Genomic DNA, 20,908 nt, shown 5'->3' with positions numbered 1-20,908 from the left:
AAATTGATTTTTTAAAACTTATAATTACTTAGAATTTTTGACCGTTGAAGTTTCAAGTAGAAAATTAAAGAAAATTAATTTTTAAATTTTCGTCGATTTTCAGCAGTTTAATTTTTCTCGATTTTTAACAGTTGCACGTTGAAAAATTAAAATTTAAAGAAAATTTACTTACAATTTTGTACAATTTGCAGCAGTTGAATTTCCTTACATTTTCTATTGCTTGGAAGCTTCAACCGTTCAATTTTTAACGGCAGTTGAATTTTTATCAATTTTCAATAATTGAAAATTTAGCAGTTGCAAATTAAAAATATTTCAAAATTAAACGTTTTACTTTTGTAAATTAAAAAAAAATTCAATATTTAACCATTGATAAATAACGCAAATAAAAACTATTTTTTCAACTTTCTTCTATTTGCAGGAATTGAATTTATTCTATTTTCTATAATTTGAAACAATTGAACACTGAACTGTGAAAAATTTAAATTTAAATGTTCTTCAATTTTTTAAAGTTACAATCTGAACTTTTAAAACATTAAATGCACAAATTCCTTGAATTTTTAATATTTGAAAATGAAAAAAAATAAAATAAAGAAAAAAACGAGTTTTTACATTTAAGGTTGAAAAAAGGTACTGCTGAAAATTTAATTTTCAACTGTTTGAAGTTACTGAGAGTTGCAATTTCAATTTTCTTCTATTTTCATCGGTGAAGTTTCCTTAAGTTTTTCTTTTTCAAAAGTTGAATTTTCTATTTTTTTCAATTCTCATCAGTTAAAAATTCAATGTTCAATTTTCTAAAATTCTCAACGTTGGAATTTTTAACAGTTCAATTGTGAACTGTAGAAAATTTAAGGTAATTAAGAATTTAATTTTTAATTACTAACCTCGTTACCAACCATTTTCAACCTTAAAATTTTATTCAATTTGAATATTCTTGAAATCGCAGCAGTTGATAATTGAACTCTTGAAAAATAAGTTAAAACTTCAGTTTTCAAAAATTAAAATTTCAATTTACACGAACTTTAAACTTTTTCAATTTTTATGAATTAAAATGACTTGATTTTAATTCTTTTTAAATACTTTTTTCTTCAATTCCTAATTTTATTGAATTTTTAACTATCAAAAATTAAAGCAAATTTAACATTTAAAAGTTTAATTTTCTTTTATTGAAAATAGAAGAAAATTGTACTTCTCAAAATAGCAGGAAGTTGGAAACTCAACTTTTGAAAATTTAATTTTCAATTTTTATTTAATGCTTTAATTTCTTCTTTTAATTGTTGCAAATTGAGAGGAATTCAATCGCTGAAAATTAGAGAAAATTATAAATTCCGTTTTCTTTAATTTTCGACCGTGGAAAATTTTACGGTTCCAGATTCTAAATTTTTTTTTAATTGCGAAGAATTGAAAGATAAAAATTTGATTTTCATTCCTTGAAAATTGAAGAATATTCAAAATTAAAAAATCATTTGCATACAAGGAAAAGATTAAAAAATAAAATGTATAAAAAAAAAATTGCAAAACATTTTGTGTTCATTCTAATTATTGCTGATTTTAGATTGCTTTTATTACAGACAATTCCTGCTGTTAATTCTAGTTTCTAGTCTAATCAATCCAAGTAGATTAGGGAATTTCTCATTAAGGCCTGATTATTCAACTGTTTCCTGTGAGGGCCATAATTCGACAATCCCCACAAAGAGAAACTGTCCCAATAGAGAAGCACTATTTTCCATTTTATATCAATTTTGCAAAAAGTAATCTATTTTCTAAATATGAATTTGTTAAATAATAGCCTAAATATTATAAATTTTAATGAAGAGTAAGAATCCCCTTAATTTTTATTTTTAGAAATTGGAGCGTTATGAGCAGTAAAACCAACAAAGTATTTTTACAGCTTTTTTAATTTGCCAAACTTCTAATGACTCACTACAAAAATCTGTTCAGGAAATAATTCTAGATTAAATGACTATCTTTTAAATTTTAATTGACTGAAATCTTTGTCTAATAAAGCGATTATTAAAGATTCTGAATCAGAAAAAAATTATTTCCTTTCAGCTCCTATAATTTTCCGGCAGTGATTTTTAGAGAATTAAGTTCGTAAATTTCCGACTTTTAATGTTTTCCTGCGCGCATTTCAGGATGAGTTATTTGCTTTTACTTGACCGCTCTTTAGAGTTCCCTTTATATAAGCAATATTAAAAGTTTTTCCATAAAACCTTTGCCTTTTCTCTGCAGGAAGTTTACTGCGGCCGAGAGACGATCTGTACCGTGGATGGATTGCACTTTAATTCACTGTACAATGCACGGGTGCGAGCTTTCAACAGTGCAGGGGAAGGAGATTACTCCGAGCTGATAGGTTTACAGACCGCCGAGGGTAAGTAATGTCATCGGGTCCTCGTAAAATCTTGCAAAAACATCGTAAATTCCTTTTTTTTTAGAGCACAGCTTCAAGTGTCCCCAAAAATATCAGAAAGCGAGAAGGCGTAAAAATGAATTCTGTTTAGTCATAAAAAAGATTTAGGGAATTTTTGGCTTAATTGGATTTTTTCTGAAAAAGATGTTCTCCTTTCGCTCCACTGGGAAACGAACCACAGAACTTCTGATTTCCGATTGCGCTCTTTCCCATTAAGCTACTAGAGGGACCGAGAGAAGAATCCCTTTGCAGAAATACACTCATTATTATGCCAGGTGTTATAAGTTCTAATTTTCGATTAGAAATTCATCTTTCTTGGTTGCAAGTTTTAATTTGATTGAAAATTGATTTATTTTAAGTTGAAAATTAAACTATTTGTTTGAAAATTCACATTTCTTGATTAAAAGTTTAACTATTTGGTCAAAAATTCAACCATAAATAAGATTCTGGGAATTTCTTTTAATTACAATTTTTTCTGAAAAAAGATCTACTTGTGAGCCGCTGGGAAACGAACCACAGAACTTCTAATTGCCAGTCGGTTTCTTTCCCAGTAAGCTACCAGAGAGATCGAGACAAGAACCTTTTGTAGAAATACACCTATTATTATGCCAGGTGTTATAAGTTCTAATTTTCGATAAAAAATTCATCTTTTTTGGTTGCTAGTTTTAATTTGATTGCAAATTTATTTATTTTCAGTTGAAAATTAAAGCATTTGGTTGAAAATGCACATTTCTAGATCAAAAGTTTAACTATTTGGTCAAAAATTCAACCATAAATAAGGTTAAGATTTTCTACTTTCGCTCCGCTGGAAAATGAACGACAGAACCTCCAATTGCCAATCGGTTCCTTTCCCAGTAAGCTACCAGAGAGATCGAGAGAAGAATCTTTTTGCAGAAATACACTCATTATTATACCGGGTGTTACACGTACTAAGTTTCGATTGAAAATTTATCTTTTATTTAATTGCAATTTATTTTTAGTGGAAAATTAAACTAAAAAATATTTGGAGAATTTTTTTAATTACATTTTTTCTGAAAAGCGATCTTCTACTTTCGTTTCGCTGGGAAACGAACCACATATCTTTCGATTTCCGATCGGGTCCTTTCCCATTAAGCTACTAGAGAAATCGAAAGAAGAATTCTTTTGCAGAAATACACTCATTATTATGCCAGGTGTTACACGTTCTAATTTTCGATTGAAAATTCATCTTTCTTGGTTGCAAGTTTTAATTTTATTGCAAATTTATTTATTTATTTATTTGAAAATTAAACTATTTGGTTGAAAATTCACCTTTCTAGATGAAAAATTTAACTCTTTGGTAAAAAATTTAACCCTAAAAAGATTTAGCGAATTAAAAAAAAAAATTTCTAAAAAACGATCTTCTACTTTCGCTTCGCTGGAAGACGAACCACATATCTTCCGATAGCCGATCGGGTCCTTTCCCATTAAGCTACTAGAGAGATCGAAAGAAGAATCCTTTTGCAGAAATACACTCGTTATTATGCCAGGTGTTACACGTTCTAAATTTCGATTGAAAATTCATCTTTCTTGGTTGCAAGTATTAATTTGATTGCAAATTTTTTTTTGTTGAAACTTAAACTATTTGGTTGAAAATTCACCTTTATATTAAAAAAATTTAACTATTTGGTCAAAAATTCAAGCATAAATAAGATTTAGTTAATTTTTTAAAATTACATTTCTTTTTTAAAAAAAGATCTTCCACTTCCGCTCCTCTGGGAAACGATCCACAGAACTTCTAATTGCCAGTCGGGTTCTTTCCCAGTAAGCTACCATAGAGAGATACTCGAATACTTGAATTTTAAAATACAGTCTTAGCTTTTTAGGTTGAAAATTTAACCATTTAGTTGCAAATTTAATTTTTCAATCTGAAAATTTAATTATTTGGTTAAAAATGCAATTCTTTTAAAGTAATATTCTTTGGCGTAGAATTATACTTTGGTTGAAAATTCGTCTGTTTCGGTAGAAATTTCGTCCTTTATGAATGAAATTATACTATTTGGTGTGAAATTAAGATGTTTCCTTTAAAATACATATATTTTAATATAAATTTAACTTTTTTTAAATCATTTTTTCATCTGCAATTTAACCATTTCGTTATAAATTCATCTTGTTAGAGAGGAATGTTCTAATTTTCGATCGAAAATTCATCTTTCTTGGTTGCAAATTTTTATTTAATAGTAAATTTATTCCTTTTATTTGAAAATTGAACTATTTTGTTAAAAATCGACCTTTCTAGATTGAAAATTTAAATGTTTGATCAAAAACTCAACCATCAGAACTTCTGATTGCCGGTCGGGTGCTTTACCATTAAGCTACTAAAGAAATAGAGAGAAGAATTCTTTTTCAGAAATACACGCATTATTGTGCCAGGTGTTACAATAAATTTTTTCAAGGAATCTGTATTATCAGAGAAGAACTGAATTTCTTAACGTCTTTACAGACTAGATGTAGCTATGAATTAAAAAAATGTTAATTACATTTTTTCTTTTAAAAAGTCCTTTCACCCTGCTCAGAAACGAACCACAGAATCAATAAAAAATAATTCATAGCTACATCTAGTCTGTAAAGACGTTGCGAAATTCTGTTATTCTCTGATGATAATACAGATTCCTTGAAAGATTTGATTTGTAACGCGTGGCATAATAATAAGTGTATTTCTGAATAAAGATTCTCCTCTGAATCTCTTTAGTAGCTTAATGGAAACAAACCCATCTGGCAATCGGAAGTTCTGTGGTTCGTTTCCCAGCGGAGCGAAAGGAGATTTTTTTCAGAAAAAAAATTTATTGAAAAAAACGTTAATTTATAACTGCATCTAGTCTGTAAAGAGTTTAAGAAATTACTTTTATTTTCTGATGATAATACAGATCCCTGGACGGATTTTCGAAATACTTTCTGTTAGTGTTCACGAGAGGCATTAAAGCGAGTAGATTGGATCATAAGCTGAGGAAATCAAATCTCAAATATTGAATTTGACGAGTCCATCTTCTCAGAACCTTATTATATTTTTTTATTTTTTCCTTGATTTGCAGTCGCTTGGTTTTCTTGGGCGGCTGGTGATTCGACAATACCACAGGAAGTTTCTATCTCCGAGGACGCCATGAGTGCTTCCTGTGAAGGCTACGAGCATCGAGTGGTCCTTTCTAGCACTGGATTTTCTCGAGGAGTCCACTATTGGGAACTTACGATTGACCGATATCACAGTGATACGGATCCTGCTTTCGGAATCGCTCGATGTGACGTCACACGCGATCAGATGCTTGGTAAGTTGTTCTTCCAAAATATAAAATAATAAGAGGACAGAAAAGTAATTGATGGTAAGTTAACATAAATTACCTGTAATATTACCATAAATTACCAACAATTTCATAAATTTCCATAAATTAATAAAAAATATTTCAACTTGAATTTTGGGTAATTTATGGTAAATTACCATATTTACCTGTAAAATTACCGTAAAGGACCGAAAATGTCCTTAAATTGCCGGAAGTTTATAGAAATTTGTTTACTGAATTTTGAGCAATTAATGGTAAGTTACCATAAATTACCTGTAATATTACCATAAGTTACCATACATGATCATAAATTACCGAAAATGTCATTATATTTGTAAAAATTGAATTTTTGGTAATTCATGGTAAGTTACCATATTTACCTGTAAAATTACCATAAATGATAGGAAATTTCCATAAAGTTAAAAAAATGTTTGGTTTTTTTTAAAATATATTTTGAGTAACTTATGATAAGTTACCATAAAATACCTAAAATTTCCGAAAAAATAATAAAAATGTTCAAAATTGAATTTGGTGTTATTTATAGAAAGTTACCACATTCAACTGTAAAATGACCATATATGACCGAAAATATCCACAAATTTCTGAACATTTATATAAATTTTGTATTGAATTTTGGGCAATTTATGGTAAGCTACTATAAATTGCCTGTAATATTGCTACAAAATTCCAAACATTTCATAAATGTTCGGAAATTTATTTTAAAAATTCAAATTGAATTTTGATAATTTATGGTAAGTTACCATATATATCTGTAAAATTACCGTAAAGGATCGAAAATGTCCTTAAATTGCCGGAAATTTATAGAAATTTGTATATTGAATTTCGAGCAATTAATGTTAAGTTACCATAAATTACAATAAATTACCAAAAATTTCATTATATTTGTAAAAATTTTTTAAATTGAATTTTTTGTCATTCATGGTAAGTTACCATATTTACCTTAAAATTACCACAAATGATAGGAAATTTCCATAAAGAATCGAAAATTTCCATAAATTAAAAAAAAAAATTTGGCTTTTTTTAAAATGTATTTTAAGTATCTTATGATAAGTTACCATAAATTACCAAAAATTTTCGGAAATTGATAAAAATGTTCAAAATTGAATTTTGTGTTATTTATGGCAAGTTACTATAAATTGCCTGTAATATTACCACACATTTCCAAGAATTTCATGAATTTTCGGAAAATTATTAAAAATATTTCAACTTGAATTTTGGGTAATTTGTGACAAGTTACCATATTCACTTGTAAAATTACCGTAAAGGACCGAAAATATCCTTAAATTGCCGGAAATTTATAGAAATTTGTATACTGAATTTTGAGCAATCAACGGTAAGTTACCATAAATTACCTGTTATATTATCATAAATTACGTGTAATATTACTATAAATTACCAAAAATTTAATAAATTACGAAAAATTTAATAAATTTCCATAAATTTATAAAAATATTTCATCTTCAATTTTGGGTAATTATGGTAGGTTGCTTCAAATTACCTGTGATATTACCATAAATTACTAAATTAATAAAGTTTTAAATTACAAGTCTTCAAATTAGAGAATTTTTAACTATCGATCAGGAAATGTGGAGAGTTTTAATTTTAAAAATTATGATTATATACAATAAAAATTTCTTCAGATTGGAAAATTTAAAATTAAAAATTTAAGTTTAGAACTTCAAAATATTCCAAATTTAAGAATTTTTATTCATAAATTTTTTAATCTGTGGAATGTTGAATTGTAAATATTAACATAGACTTATTTCATAAAAATATATTCAAAACTTTCAGAATTTATATATGTTATTCACATATTCATGCACATCACAATTTCATGCATAAAATTAAACAAATCCTGTATAGCATATTAGTTTGCAATTTCAATTTTATCCCTAAAATTCTAACCTAATTTAATTTAATAGATTTCATATAAATTCATTTTATAAGCTTTAAATACTTTAATAGTTTGGGCAGTTTTGTTGGTGTGAAAAACTCGTAAAATATGTTTATAAAATCTAAAGACCATGCTGAAACTCACAATGAAAATCGTGCGACAGTTTGCCTTCTTTGTCTTGAAAAAAAAAACTGTTTTAGATTAGAAATTATTTCAAAATCTTATTTAAATTATTGTGAGCTATGATGCTGACGGTGCTGAAGGTTAATTATACGAAAGCGACTTATATAACTTAGTAAGAATGCAAGGACACAGAAATTTGGTAAAAAACAAATTAGATGCGAAAAAAAGAAATAAAACAAGATAAAGCAGAAGGTGCCGTTAAGAATTAGTACACTGAAGTACAATAAAGTACAGTAAAGTACACACACGTACTTTAAAGTACATGAAAGTACAGTATAGCACGTTGCCGTTTAATAAAGTACATTAAATCACTTTACAGTTTACTAAAGTACATAGAAGTACATTACAGTTTATTAAAGTACATTAAAGGACATTAAAGTACACTTCAATACATTAAAGTACGCTAAAGTACACTACAGTACACTGGAATACATTAAAGTACACTTGCGTATTATAAAGTACATTAAAGTAGACAAAGTACTTTGAAGCACTTTAGAATGCTCTAAATAATTTTAAAGTACTTCGAATTATTTTAAAGTACTTTACAGTACCCTAAAATACTTTAAAGTACGTTACAGTACGCTAAAATACTTTAAAGTACCTTATAGTGCATTGGGCTACAATAAACTGCATTAAAGCACGATAAAGTACATGGAAGTACAGTAAAGTACAGTAAAGTACATTAAGGTACATTAAAGCACATTAAAGTACTGTAAAGTACATTAAAGTACATTAAAGTACATTAAAGTACGTTACAGTACATTAAAGTACGTTGCAGAACCTTAAAGTAGGTTGCAGTATTTTAAAGTACTTTACAGTACATTTAAGGAAATCAAAGTACGTTACAATACATTAAAGTACTTTAAAATACATTAAAACACTTTAGAGTACTTCAAATTACTTTAAAGTACGTTTTAGTACTCAAAAGTATTTTAAAGTACATTGTAGTACTTTAGGCTACACTAAAGTGCATTAAAGTACATTATAGTACATGGAAGTACATTAAAGTGAATTGAGGCACATTAAAACACGTTAAAGTACTTTAAAATATACTTAATTACATTAAAGTGTTTCTGCTGAAGATGTTTTAAAAATTGGAACAAGTTTTGGGCCGTCAACAAATAAGGTACAGGACACTACAGCAGCTCTTCGCGTCGCTACGAATGACAGAAAATTATTTCAACCAGATTTAAATTTTAAGAACTTGGATTATTCTCTTGATTTGTGTTTCAGTATGAAAGACTCTTAAAATTGAAGGAATTGAAAAGGACAATAGGAACTGATTAAAAATTTTCCAATGTTTAAAAGGGCATCATGTCACATTCAACAGTTTTCCTTGAAAATACGTAAAACGCTCTTAGAAAAAAATGTACTATGTGGAACATGTAGCATTGGTTGTTTAAGATACCTAAGGATCTTTATGGCTTTTCAATCCGTCTTTGATTCTTGTCGAAGCTTTTAGGTGAAAATTTTGTATTTATCCATGAAGAAAATATTTATCTAATGGGTCGGCGGACTTTAAAGTTGTTCCTTCAGAGATCTTTAAATTTCATTAGATCATTATATTAGTACCTTCCACATCATCTAATGAAAAAAGTCTAATACAGGTAGTGAACTGCTTTCATGGTAGTTTCTCTATAGAAATCTTTAACTAAACAATAAAAGAAATTTGATATGTATAGAACAAATTTAATTTATTGAGAATCGCGGTTTACACGTACCACCTCAAAATTCGTTTGGATTCGTCCCGATGGAGTTTCCCTGACTAATTCTGGACTCAATATAAAAACTTTTCCGCTTTGCATGTTTATTCCAACCCGTTGGTTATCGCTGTTATATATTCCACGAACCTTATTATAACGTTCGGATAGTGCAATGATGTCGCCAGTAAATGTTGCTAAAACATTTAGTTTTCCGCCTGGAATAGGCCCAAACTTATTACTTCCTGTCTTGCGCAAATAAAGTGGTTCATTGGGAGGAAAAGCGTAACTTTGGATTTCGTATTGCCGGTGCGGATTTGTGTGGGGAATGAGCCGAATAAGTGCACGATTTTCAATTGGAAATCCAAGTACGAGTGAAGAACTCTGCCTGGAAAGAGGAGACCTAGACCTTTCACGATAGGGCTGCTCGATAGTAGAAGACCAGGCATGATTACTTGGAGAATGAGTTCTGGCAGGAGGAAGATACCTTCTAGGAGAATTTCTGTCAGCAGAATTTCCGTTAGGAGAATTTCTTTCAGGAGAATTTCTTTCAGGAGAATTTATGCCAGAAGAATTTCTGCCAGGAGAATTTCTTCCAGAAGAATTTCTGCCAGGAGAATTTGTGTCAGGCGAAATTCTGTCAAGAGAATTAGAATCCCCGGAACGAGAACCACCAGGAATGGGATCGCCATTAGGTAAACAATCAAAGTTTAAACTCAACTCTGCAAGAAGAAAAAGAGAATTAAATTTTCCTAAGTGGACAATCGTATCTTTATATATCATGAACACATTTTGATAATATTGTAGGAAAAATTTAAAGGGGTTAAGGAATATCTGCCATGAGAAATTTCTCAAAGAGAAACCCTAAGCTTTTTCTGTCTTAAAATTTGATAGATATACTAGCAATTGTTTAGATCGGAATTCATTCCGAAAAAATTTGCAGCAAGTTTTTCAAGTGATTAAATCCAAAAATAATATGAAACCACATTTTATAAATTTAAATTATTTCTTTCTCATAGAGGGTTTACTTTGTTTTATCTGACTAACTAGTACTGATTAATGAAGTTTCTAAGAAAATGTTTATTCTGCTCACATTAGAAAAACTTTTTTCTTTTTCTCTGTATAAAGAAAGATTTCTTTTTTATATTGAAAATATAACAGTACTGTATTTAATGTAAATGATCGCGCCTTCCAGAACCGTCAGTAAGACTATTGACGAAACTTCGATAACCTTACGTGATCAATCAATAAAGATTTATATAGTGTAAATAAATAAAAATTATATGTTTTGTATGTTGTATCTCTGAGGTTCTGAAAATAAAATCTTCCAACAAGTTTCTAAAACTCAAAAAGTTGCATTTTCGACAAAAATGCACAAATTAAATTGTAGGTCTCAGAAAATATTTTCCAAAAACAAAAAGACGAATTTTCAACAAAAAAGTTTAGTTTTCACGCTAAAAAGAGTAATTTTTTCAAAAACAGTTGACTTTTGAACTAGAAAAGATGAATTTTTAACAAGAAAGTTCATTTTCATTCAAGAAAGATGAATTATTTAATAAATCAGAATAATTTACTACAATCAAACAAAATCCAACAAAATACATACGTTTTCTACCAAATAGTTCACTTTTTAACTTAGGAGAAATCAGGTTTAAAAAAATAGAGTATTTAACTTTTAAGGTTACAAAATTATTTTTCAACCTAGAAAAATGGGATTTAAAAAATTGCTCGTAAATTTCACAAAGAAACGTGATAAATATTTTAATGTCAAAAAAATAGTTAAATTTCCATTCAAAAAGGTGAATCTTCGAATTAATGAACTTTCTAACAAAATATTTCAGCTGTCAGTTGGTTTAATTTTCAGCAAAAAATTTTGTTAACTTAAGGGCATGTGATACTTACAGTTTCCCCGGCTTTTTTCCACAAAAATGAAAATTTTTAAAAACTGAATTCGGAGATGCTATAAAATATCATAACGGATGTCCCCGGACTCTTTTTTGAGGGATAATAACAAAAAAATTTAGTGTGCTAAATAAAAATTGTATGCAAATTTATTATTTGGAGGTTACGTCGTTTTCCTTTCCGATAATCTGGAAATTATTTATGAAATAAACTTTTTTGATTGCCTGCAAAAAGGGTTAGTTCCGGGAGTTTAGTTACTACGTTTATTTGCAAGTCTAAAGTTTTCGGCCAAAAATATTGTGTAGTTTGGAAGTAACGCACAGGAGAATTGTAACATACATAACCTCCAAATGTACATACGTTGTTAGCAATATCAAAATTTTTTTTTGAAAATAAACACAAATAAAGTGTGTGGGGACGTCCGTTAGCATGTTCGCTATCATTTCCCAAATTTTTAAGACAAAATATTGATTATTCTAGTAAAAAGCCGTCGGAACCTAACACTGGTAAAATCGATACTAATTCCTAAGCGCTATGAAAATTAATCCGATTTTGCTAAATTAAAACTTTTTTGAATTAAATAAAAAAAAGTTTGTGGGGACGTCCGTTAGCATGGTCGCTATCATGTCCCAAATTTTTAAGACAAAATATTGATTATTAAAGAAAAAAAAGCCGTCGGAACCTGAAACTGGTAAAATTGACAATTTTCTAAGTATCACATGCCCTTAATAGTATAATTTTGAATCAAAAAGATTTATTTTCCAGAAAACAGTCGATTTTTCAAGCGCTAAATATGATTTTTCAACGAGAAAGCTCATTTAATACAAAATAGTTGAATTTTCAAAAAACTTGTCAAATCTTTAAAAACAAAAAATGAATTTTTTATGAATCAGTTCAACTTTTAACCCAGTAATTATTTTTTTTAACAGAAAAAATGAAATCTTAACGAAACTTGTTATAGTTTATACTGCAGCCAACAAAAATTTTCTTTACAATAAAAAATAGTTTCAAAAAATAAATTAATTTTCAAAAAATTAATTAAAAAATAAAGTTATAGTTGTTATTCTAACCAAGAGAAGATTTTCATTTTTAATTTGATAATTATTTTATATACTACTTTATACTATTTTATAACTATTTTATAAAAGAAAATTGCTAAAAACCATAATAAAATGTTTACACAGCTTATGTAAGCAACTGAGGATTAGTAGAAAATAGTATTCTATTTATATGAAACAATTTATTTTTGAAAACCGCAAGAAAATCAGAATTAAGACCAAAAACTCGTAAGGTCTACTTTTTCACTCATGGGGTTTCTTTGGGGCCCTATAAAAGAGACTTATTGGGGTGATATAAAAAAATTTAATCGTATTCTATGGCTCATTGTGCAGAGAAATATTGAATTTTAAGTCGATGCACCTGATATTGGCGATTTCCAATAAAATTGGCACGTCTATATTTCTGCTTTTGCTTGCTAACCAAAAAATTTCACGTTACGTTTTAATTTTCTATTACAAAGAAATTAGAGTTCTGATAATTTATGAGCTGAAGAATAATAGTTTAAATAAGTATTGAAATTAATTTTTAATATTTTTAAAACATTCGGCTAAAAAACTAGAAATTTTGATTAGAAAATCTACGAAACATTTTAATTTGTAGATGACCCATTATTTGTTTATTTATTAATTATTATTTCGAGAATAATTTATAAATATCGCAGTTAATATTAGTACTAATTTTACGAGGTACTACCAATATACTGTTATAATGATCAAAAGAATACTATAAAATTTTTCAGATTGAAAAAAAGTTGCCCCCCCCCCTTGAACTCAAACATTTTACGTAATTTATGCACGGCCCCATAGCTTAAAAAGCATACTTAAAATACTAGATATATTTTTTTTATATTCACCAATAGAATTAAGAATAACTGCCAAGGAAAAGAAATGCGTATGAATGATTATCATTTTTTCCTAATTAGAGGACAAACTAGTAAATATATTGTAATGAAGAATTTAGTGAACAATGTAACTAATCAATATAAAGGTTCATAAATTCGTTATCTTATAAATTACTTTCGTCATAGACGTTAAAGCCATGAGATAAATATGTTACTCATCGCGTACACAAAAAATTTTACATAATGACTCAAATACAGAATATAAAATTTTCGTAATTTCGTCCTTGGTAGCTTACAACTATGGCATACGACATCCGCTACTTCTAACGATTCTGACGATATCTTATTTGAATTAAAAAAAAAAGAATAATTTTGAACAAGAAAAGTTATACAGTCAACTATGTATATAGTTGCATTTATTGCATTTATATTTTTAGTTAAAAAACTAAGAAGTAAAATGCTTAACCAAACTAGCTGAATTGAGAATCAAAAATAAAATAATGGATTTTTTAAGGAAGAAGAATTAACTTAGGATAAAAAATCAACAGAATTTGCTTATAACCAGCCAAAATATTTGTTATGAGAGTTGAGGGTCGCCATGTGGGCCGTGTCGCCTTGTTGAGGGTCGCCGTGTGTGCCGTGTCGCCTTGTTGAGGGACGCCAGCTATGAAGTTCGCCTAGAATTAAAATAATGGAAGGCGAAGTGTTAAAAAAAATTTTTCTCAAATAAAAATAATTTTTTGATAGTTCTGGATAATAGAAAATAATCTTTTAGGGTCTTTTTAATCGTTTAAATTAAAAATAATTTGCAAAATTCGTAAAATTCACTGCTTTTAGACGTAAATTCCAATGCATTTTTACTAGCCACAACAAATTATTATTCATGCGCAATTAAATGAGACATAATTATTTTCTTTATTTTTAAATAGCCGAAAAGAAAAGAGGCTAAATTAATAAACACAGTGGGTTTCCTTATTTGGTATTTATTAATAAATTTATTATTATTTTTATCATTGTCAAATGTTATTTTAAGTTCAAAAGTTCAACCTTGTTAAAACTGATTTATAAAATCAAGGAAAATATGCTAATGTGAATTATAACTAATTTTGAAAAAGAACTCGAGGTGAACTTTTGAACAAAATATTTCGTGTTTTCTTTATTTGACAATAACTATCTCGAGTTTAATTTTTTTTCCCTTTAGGAAAAAATTGCAATTCTAATTTAATTTTAACGCTGTAGCGCTTATTTTATGCCCTAAAAGATTGTCTGCCAATCTCATTGGTACGTTTTTATTTTTAAAAATGTATTTATTGAAACCTATTATTTATAAAAATAGCGATATATATAATTCCTAAATAAAAGTTATTTTCCTAACTATTACAAATATAAATAATATTTACAGAATTTTTACGCAACAACTTAATAAAAATAGATTTCCTCTTTTTTTAAATTTATTCCAATATAATTCCCCTGTTATTATAGTTTTTAGTTATTATAGTTATTATATTTCCCCTGATAAGGAAAACAGTGAGTTTTCGAAACCTTGGGAAAATTTTTAATAAATCTTGTCTGATAGAGTTATAAGCAATTTTTGTTGATATTTGATCCTATATTGATTTTCTCGGACGTTAAAGGACATTTATAAGAATTAACTTTTTAAATTAAACTTTTTTCTGACAAAAAATCTACTTTCGTCGCTCCACTGGGAATCGAACCACAGAACTTCCGATGTCGGTCGGGCGCTTTCCCATTAAGCTATAAGAGAGATCGACAGAAAAATCCTTTTCCAGAAAAATTACACAATCGTTCTTTCGATCTCTCTAATCGCTTAACGGAAGAAAATATCAACAATGATCGATCGTAACTACCTCTGATGATAATACGGATTCCTGTAATAAAATTAACTTTTCACCAAAAAAGTTTGATTTTCGTATTAGGTTCGTATTGCTGAATATACGACTCTTCTATTTTCTTGAAAAATCTCCTTATATTCCTAGTTTTAGAGTAAAACATTTTTTATTTTGCCTTTTTTTGTAAGTGGTGTGGAGGGGGGATAAAAAAAATCTCGTAGCCCAAAAGAAACATTTCAGTCTCTGATTTTTATATAATGTGGCAGCTCGCTTGAAAGCATAAAGAGTCTTTCTCGCAATCCTTCACACCTTTTTTAATTAACCGCACCCTAAATGCTTCCTCTCAGAGACTCAGCCCTCACCACTTCCATTACAACTAATTAATGAACCTCTCGTCTGGTATCCTTTCAGGAAAGGACGACAAGGGTTACAGCATGTACATCGATCGGCAAAGATCCTGGTTCATGCACGCTGGAGGTCACGCCCAAAGAACAGACGGAGGTGTCCAACAGGGTTCAACAGTCGGAGTTCTCCTAGACCTTGAGACCACTCACACCCTCCGATTTTTCGTCAACGACCAACCCCAAGGGGGTGTTGCCTTCCGGGATCTCTACGGCGTGTTCTACCCTGCAGTTAGCCTTAATCGAGGAGTCACTGTGACTCTGCACACAGCCCTAGATGTTCCTCGTCACCTGCTAGACCTCCACGAGGAATATATGAGCGACGTCCTTCAAAGCTAGGGGTACCTGTCTGTCCTGAAAAAGGGCCTTTTCCAGGAAATCGGATCTCCTTATTCGTCCACCATTGACAGGATCAAGGACCTTAATGACATCCTGCAGATGCAGACTCTGGAAAAAATCATTGAAGAGACTCCCAGCGAGACCAACTGTTGTAACGCTGATTTTTAAGGGCAAGTGTTAAATCCTCGATTATCCTCGAACGTTCTTTCACTAAACTGGATGGATTATTTTTTTAATCGAAAATTATCAGGGTGTCTACTTGACAGGAAAACCAAGAAATGAATATATTTATTTTTGGTGCCCCTTTTCAAGTTTTTTGCACACACAGATTTCACGCAAATGATCTTTTTCACCCTAGTGCCCCTTTTCCAGCTTTCCACATACAGATACCTTTTTCAAGGTACATTTATTTTATGTGCCCTTTTTGATGCTCATTCAACATGCCGGTCTCACTCGAAGTAGCTTTCTCGACCTAGTGCCCCTTTTGCAAGTCCCCACCTACGCAGATCCTGCACAATATTTATTTTGGTGCCCCTTTTTGAATCTCTTTACATATGTAGACCTCAAAAAAATATATTTATCACCAAAGTGCCCCTGTTCCAGTTCTCCACATACAGATACCTTTTCCAAGATAAATTTATTTTATGTGCCCCTTTTGCAGCTCATTGAACATGCAGGTCTCACTCAAAGTAGTTTTCTCGCCCTAGTGCCCCTTTTACAACTCTCTACATATGCAGATCCCACCTAAAGTATATTTATTTTCATTTCTCCTTTTGTCAGCTCTTTACATACGCAGATCTCACCCAAATCAAATTTTTCACCATCGTGCCCCTTTTTCGAAGCATATTTATTTTCGCTGTCCCATTTTTAGTTCATTCACGCGCAAATCTCATCCAAAGTATCTCTCTCGCACTGTGCCCCTTTTCCAGCTCTCTACATAAATACCTTACCCAAAGTATTTTCCTATGCCCCTTTTCAACTCTTCACGAACGCATACCTCGTCCAAATTATATTGATTGTTTGTGCCCCTTTCTGCTCTCCACACAGACAGGCCGCACTTAAATTATATTTATATTTATGTGCCCCTTTTCCAGTTCTACACACAAATACCTCATGCAAAGTGTTCTTCTTACATTAATGCCCTTTTCCAAAGCATATTTATTTTCGATGTCCGATTTTCAGTTCATTCACGCGCAAATCTCATCCAAAGTAGCTCTCTCGCACTGCGCCCCTTTTCCAGCTCTTTACAGGTGCAGATATCGCCAAAAGCATCTTTCTTATGCGAGTGCCCCTTTTCCAGCTCTCTACACACATAACTCACTCAATGTATTTTTCTGTGCCCCTTTTTCAGTTTTCTACACGCGCAGATCTCACCCAAAGTATAACTTTCGTCCTCTGCACCTTTCCATCTCTTCACGAACGCATACCTCGTCCAAAGCATATTTTTTTTCGTGCCCCTTTCAGTTCACCACACAGACAGGCCTTATTCAAATTATATTTATGTGCCCCTTTTCTAGCTCTTTACGCAGAAATGCATCATCATTGGTGCCCCTTTCCCAGTTCTCTGCGCATGAAAACTACAGCCAAAGTATCTTACTTGCCATGTGCCCCTTTTCCAGCTTTCCATGCTCGCAGACCTTGCCCTAAGTGCTCACATCGACTTTGTGCTCCTTTTCCAGCTCCTGACACACGCATACATCCCCTAACGTATTTTTCTCGCCCTGTACCCCTATGTCTCCTTTCCAACTATCTACACACGTAAACCTTACCAAAAGTATCTATGCTACTCAGTGCCTCTTTTTAAGCTCTCAGCACACACTAACCTCACCTAAAGTATCTCCCTTGCTCTCGTAGCTCTTTTCCATTTATATACACGTAAGCCTCAACTAAAGTGTTCTCGTCCTCCCTAGTGCCCCTTTTCCAGCTTTCTTTACGCACACACATACTTTCCCTAAAGTATGTTTATTACTCAATGCTCCATTTTCAGCTTTTCAAGTACTCAGATATAACCCAGCGAATTCTTATCATTCCGTGCCCCTTTTCCAGCTCTCCATGCACGCTGACCCTTCCTAAAGTATCTTTACCATTCTCCGCTCTTTTTTCTAGCTTTTCACACACGCAGATCTAACCCAAAGTTTTCTTATCACCCAGGGCCCTTTTTCCAGCTCTCTAGGCACGCACACGTTTCCTAAAGTATCTACCATTCAGTGCTCCTTTTTCAGCTCTCTACACACGCAGACCTCACCTCATATTTTTTGGATTGAGTTGCGAATATGATACATTACAATAAACGATTGTGTTTTTATCACTTTGTAAATAATTAAATGAAGAATTAATTAGGTAAAATAAAAAATTGACTGGCTAGACACCCTGATAATTCTTTCTTTTTTATCTGTCGGTATTTGAATTTCATGTTTATTCGAAGAAGCGCTTTCCAGTGTATGTAATAGGAGATTTCAAGTTTGATTAATTGAAAATCAAAACCCTGCTTGTCCAAAACAATTTTTCTCAATTATCGTGTTTTTATATTTGCATATTAATTTGATGCCCTATTTTTTCGTATATACCAGTTATTTTTTATAAAAACGAGAAAAAGTCCATCTTAGCCTGAATCATACCACTAAAATATTCAACTCTGAAGAAAAAATACTCGACGAAATCAATTTCGCGAGTTGGGAATCGAATCCTCTACAATCAGTTAATCTTTTTCGAAAAAATATTATTTTTTTTCATCTGTTTTACAAAGGTAAATGAAATTTCAATAAAAACTTTTTTTTAATTTACTTTCGACGTTCGAGGTGAAAGAACTGACCAATGTTTGGAAAATCTGAAAAAACCTTAAAAGCCTTTAGCTCCTTTTGCGTTTTTTATTATCAGAAACTCTTTTTTTTCAGCAAACATACATTTTTATTCTCTCATGATAGGCGCTTGAACTCTGTTCGAACACCCGACAAACTTGTCAGGTTGATTCTTGAATGTGCATTTGAAACACCCATTTTTCACACAAAGAAAAGACTGTACTTTCTCACGTTAAAACGTTTGAGCTTGAATTTATCCGAATATCCACCGTACCTTTAATATCATATCGTATTTATAAGTGTTGAATCGCGCTGGGATAAGTACACGAAATCGATAACAATAAGCGAGCAAAAAGTATGAATGAATTAATAAATAAATGAGCGAACGAATTAATAAGAAAGTAATTAAATAAAAAATTAAGTGATGAGTGAATAAATTAATAAGAGAATAAATGAGTAATATAAAAGCGAATATAGATAGATAAGGGAATACTCGGCGCAGATAACTTTAAGATAGTCGAGTCTAAAATAATCGTATCTGGGGGGCGATTATGTCCCTTTTTTTAGTTTTATGTTTACTTTCCTTTTTTTAAATTTGGTTGATTTTTTTTTGATAATTACAGCTACCACGAACTTTCCGTTATTCCCTCGTTTCACCCTTTTTTTTTAAATTCCCGCTTTTTTCTTAAAATATAATAAATTTGAGAATAAAATATTTGAATCACGCGGCAAATTTTGGACCGAAAATCATTTTCGAGTTTGAATCGTGATATTTCGACTTGTATAATTTTATTTAAAATAAGTAAAAAAAAGTAAAATCTCAAAGAAATTTTATTTTTTGTTTGATTCCCGACTACCAATTGGTGGCTACCAATTGGACATATATTATTTGTCGATGTTGACCCGTTTTCGAAGAAATCAGCTTTTCTCCAATTTTTTATGGATTGCAATGTTTATTTATTAGATTTGATTTTTTTATATTCAACAATTAAATTTTTAATGACCAAAAATTTAAAGATTAGTTTTCTCAATTTTTCAAGAGTTTAATTTTTAACAGTTGAAAATGCAATTGCTTAAAATTAAAAATTAAATTTTGTAAAATCGAAGAACATTGACAATTGGATTTCTAATGAGTAGAAAATTCGACTATTCAAAATTAAATATTATAAGATTTTGAACTGCTCAGAATGCAAGAAAACTGAATTTTGAATTGTTAAATTTTTAAAATTAAAAAAATTGATAATAAAGTTTAACAAATGTAATTCAACTGCAGAAATTTAAGAAAATTTACATTTCTTTTGTGAAAATTTGAACAAAGTTAAGAACTGAATTTTCAACTGTCCAACCTGGAGAAAATATAATATCTAAATTGTTGTAAATTAATGAAAATTTATGAAAATTGATAATTGAATTTTTAACATCAGAACAATGATCTTTTGAAATTTGAAAAAATGGGTAATGGAATTTACAACATTAGGATGTTAAACTGTTGAATATTAAAGAATATTAAAAATTGTATTTTTGGAAGATGAAACTTCAATTGTTGAAAATTAAAGAAAATTGGTGATTGCATTCTTAAAAGATGTAAATTTAATTCCTAAAAATTAAAGAAAATTTCAGTTTAAAATTTATTTATTGGAGATTGAACAAAATGAAAAATTGTATTTTCAGCTGTTGAAAATTTAAGAAAAGTGAAAAATTATTTCAAGCTGTTGAAACTTGAAGAAAATTTAAAATTGAATAAAGTTCATATTTTAATTTTAAACAGTAGAAAAATAAACTTTTAAAAATTGAAAAAATGTCATGAAAAATTTTCAAAGAGTTTAAAATTGTATTGCTAAAAATTTAAGACAATAATGAAAATTCAATTATTGATTGTGTTCCATTTTCAACAGTTAAAAATTAAATTTTCATTTTTTCAAGAGTAGAAAATTAATTTGTTGAAAATTGAAGAAAATTTTTTCACTGATTTTCACTAGTTAAAGACCCTATTGTTAAAATTGAAGAAAATTGAAATTTAAAATGTATTTTTTGAAAATTGAACAAAATTAATCATTGAGTTTTCTACTCTTGAACGCGGAGAAAATTTAATTTTCAATCGTTGAAAATTGAAGAAAATTCATATTTGAATTTTTAACGGAAGAAAATTGATCTAGAGTCAAATGAAAAAAAATGATAATTAAATTTTCAAGAGTAAAACGTTCAACTGTTCAAAATTGA

At 29.8% G+C, this 20,908-nt stretch overlaps 1 protein-coding gene across 1 annotated transcript in view; it reads left to right on the top strand.

The window, feature by feature from the left end:
* Nucleotides 1-19,678, top strand: part of LOC117178860 (E3 ubiquitin-protein ligase TRIM9) — a 600,032-nt gene extending 580,354 nt beyond the window's left edge. The window contains exons 6-8 of the mRNA XM_033370368.1: nucleotides 2,230-2,368; nucleotides 5,458-5,688; nucleotides 15,562-19,678. Of these exons, the coding sequence (XP_033226259.1) occupies nucleotides 2,230-2,368; nucleotides 5,458-5,688; nucleotides 15,562-15,890 (699 nt within the window). The 3' untranslated portion in view covers nucleotides 15,891-19,678. The remainder of the gene's footprint in view (nucleotides 1-2,229; nucleotides 2,369-5,457; nucleotides 5,689-15,561) is intronic.
* Nucleotides 19,679-20,908: the final 1,230 nt, after the last annotated feature.

Source organism: Belonocnema kinseyi, chromosome 8 (assembly GCF_010883055.1).
Source record: "Belonocnema kinseyi isolate 2016_QV_RU_SX_M_011 chromosome 8, B_treatae_v1, whole genome shotgun sequence".
In the NCBI taxonomy this organism is placed as follows: domain Eukaryota; kingdom Metazoa; phylum Arthropoda; class Insecta; order Hymenoptera; family Cynipidae; genus Belonocnema; species Belonocnema kinseyi.
The sequence above is the reverse complement of the archived record's forward strand: the minus strand, read 5'-3'. Positions and strand labels throughout refer to the sequence as shown.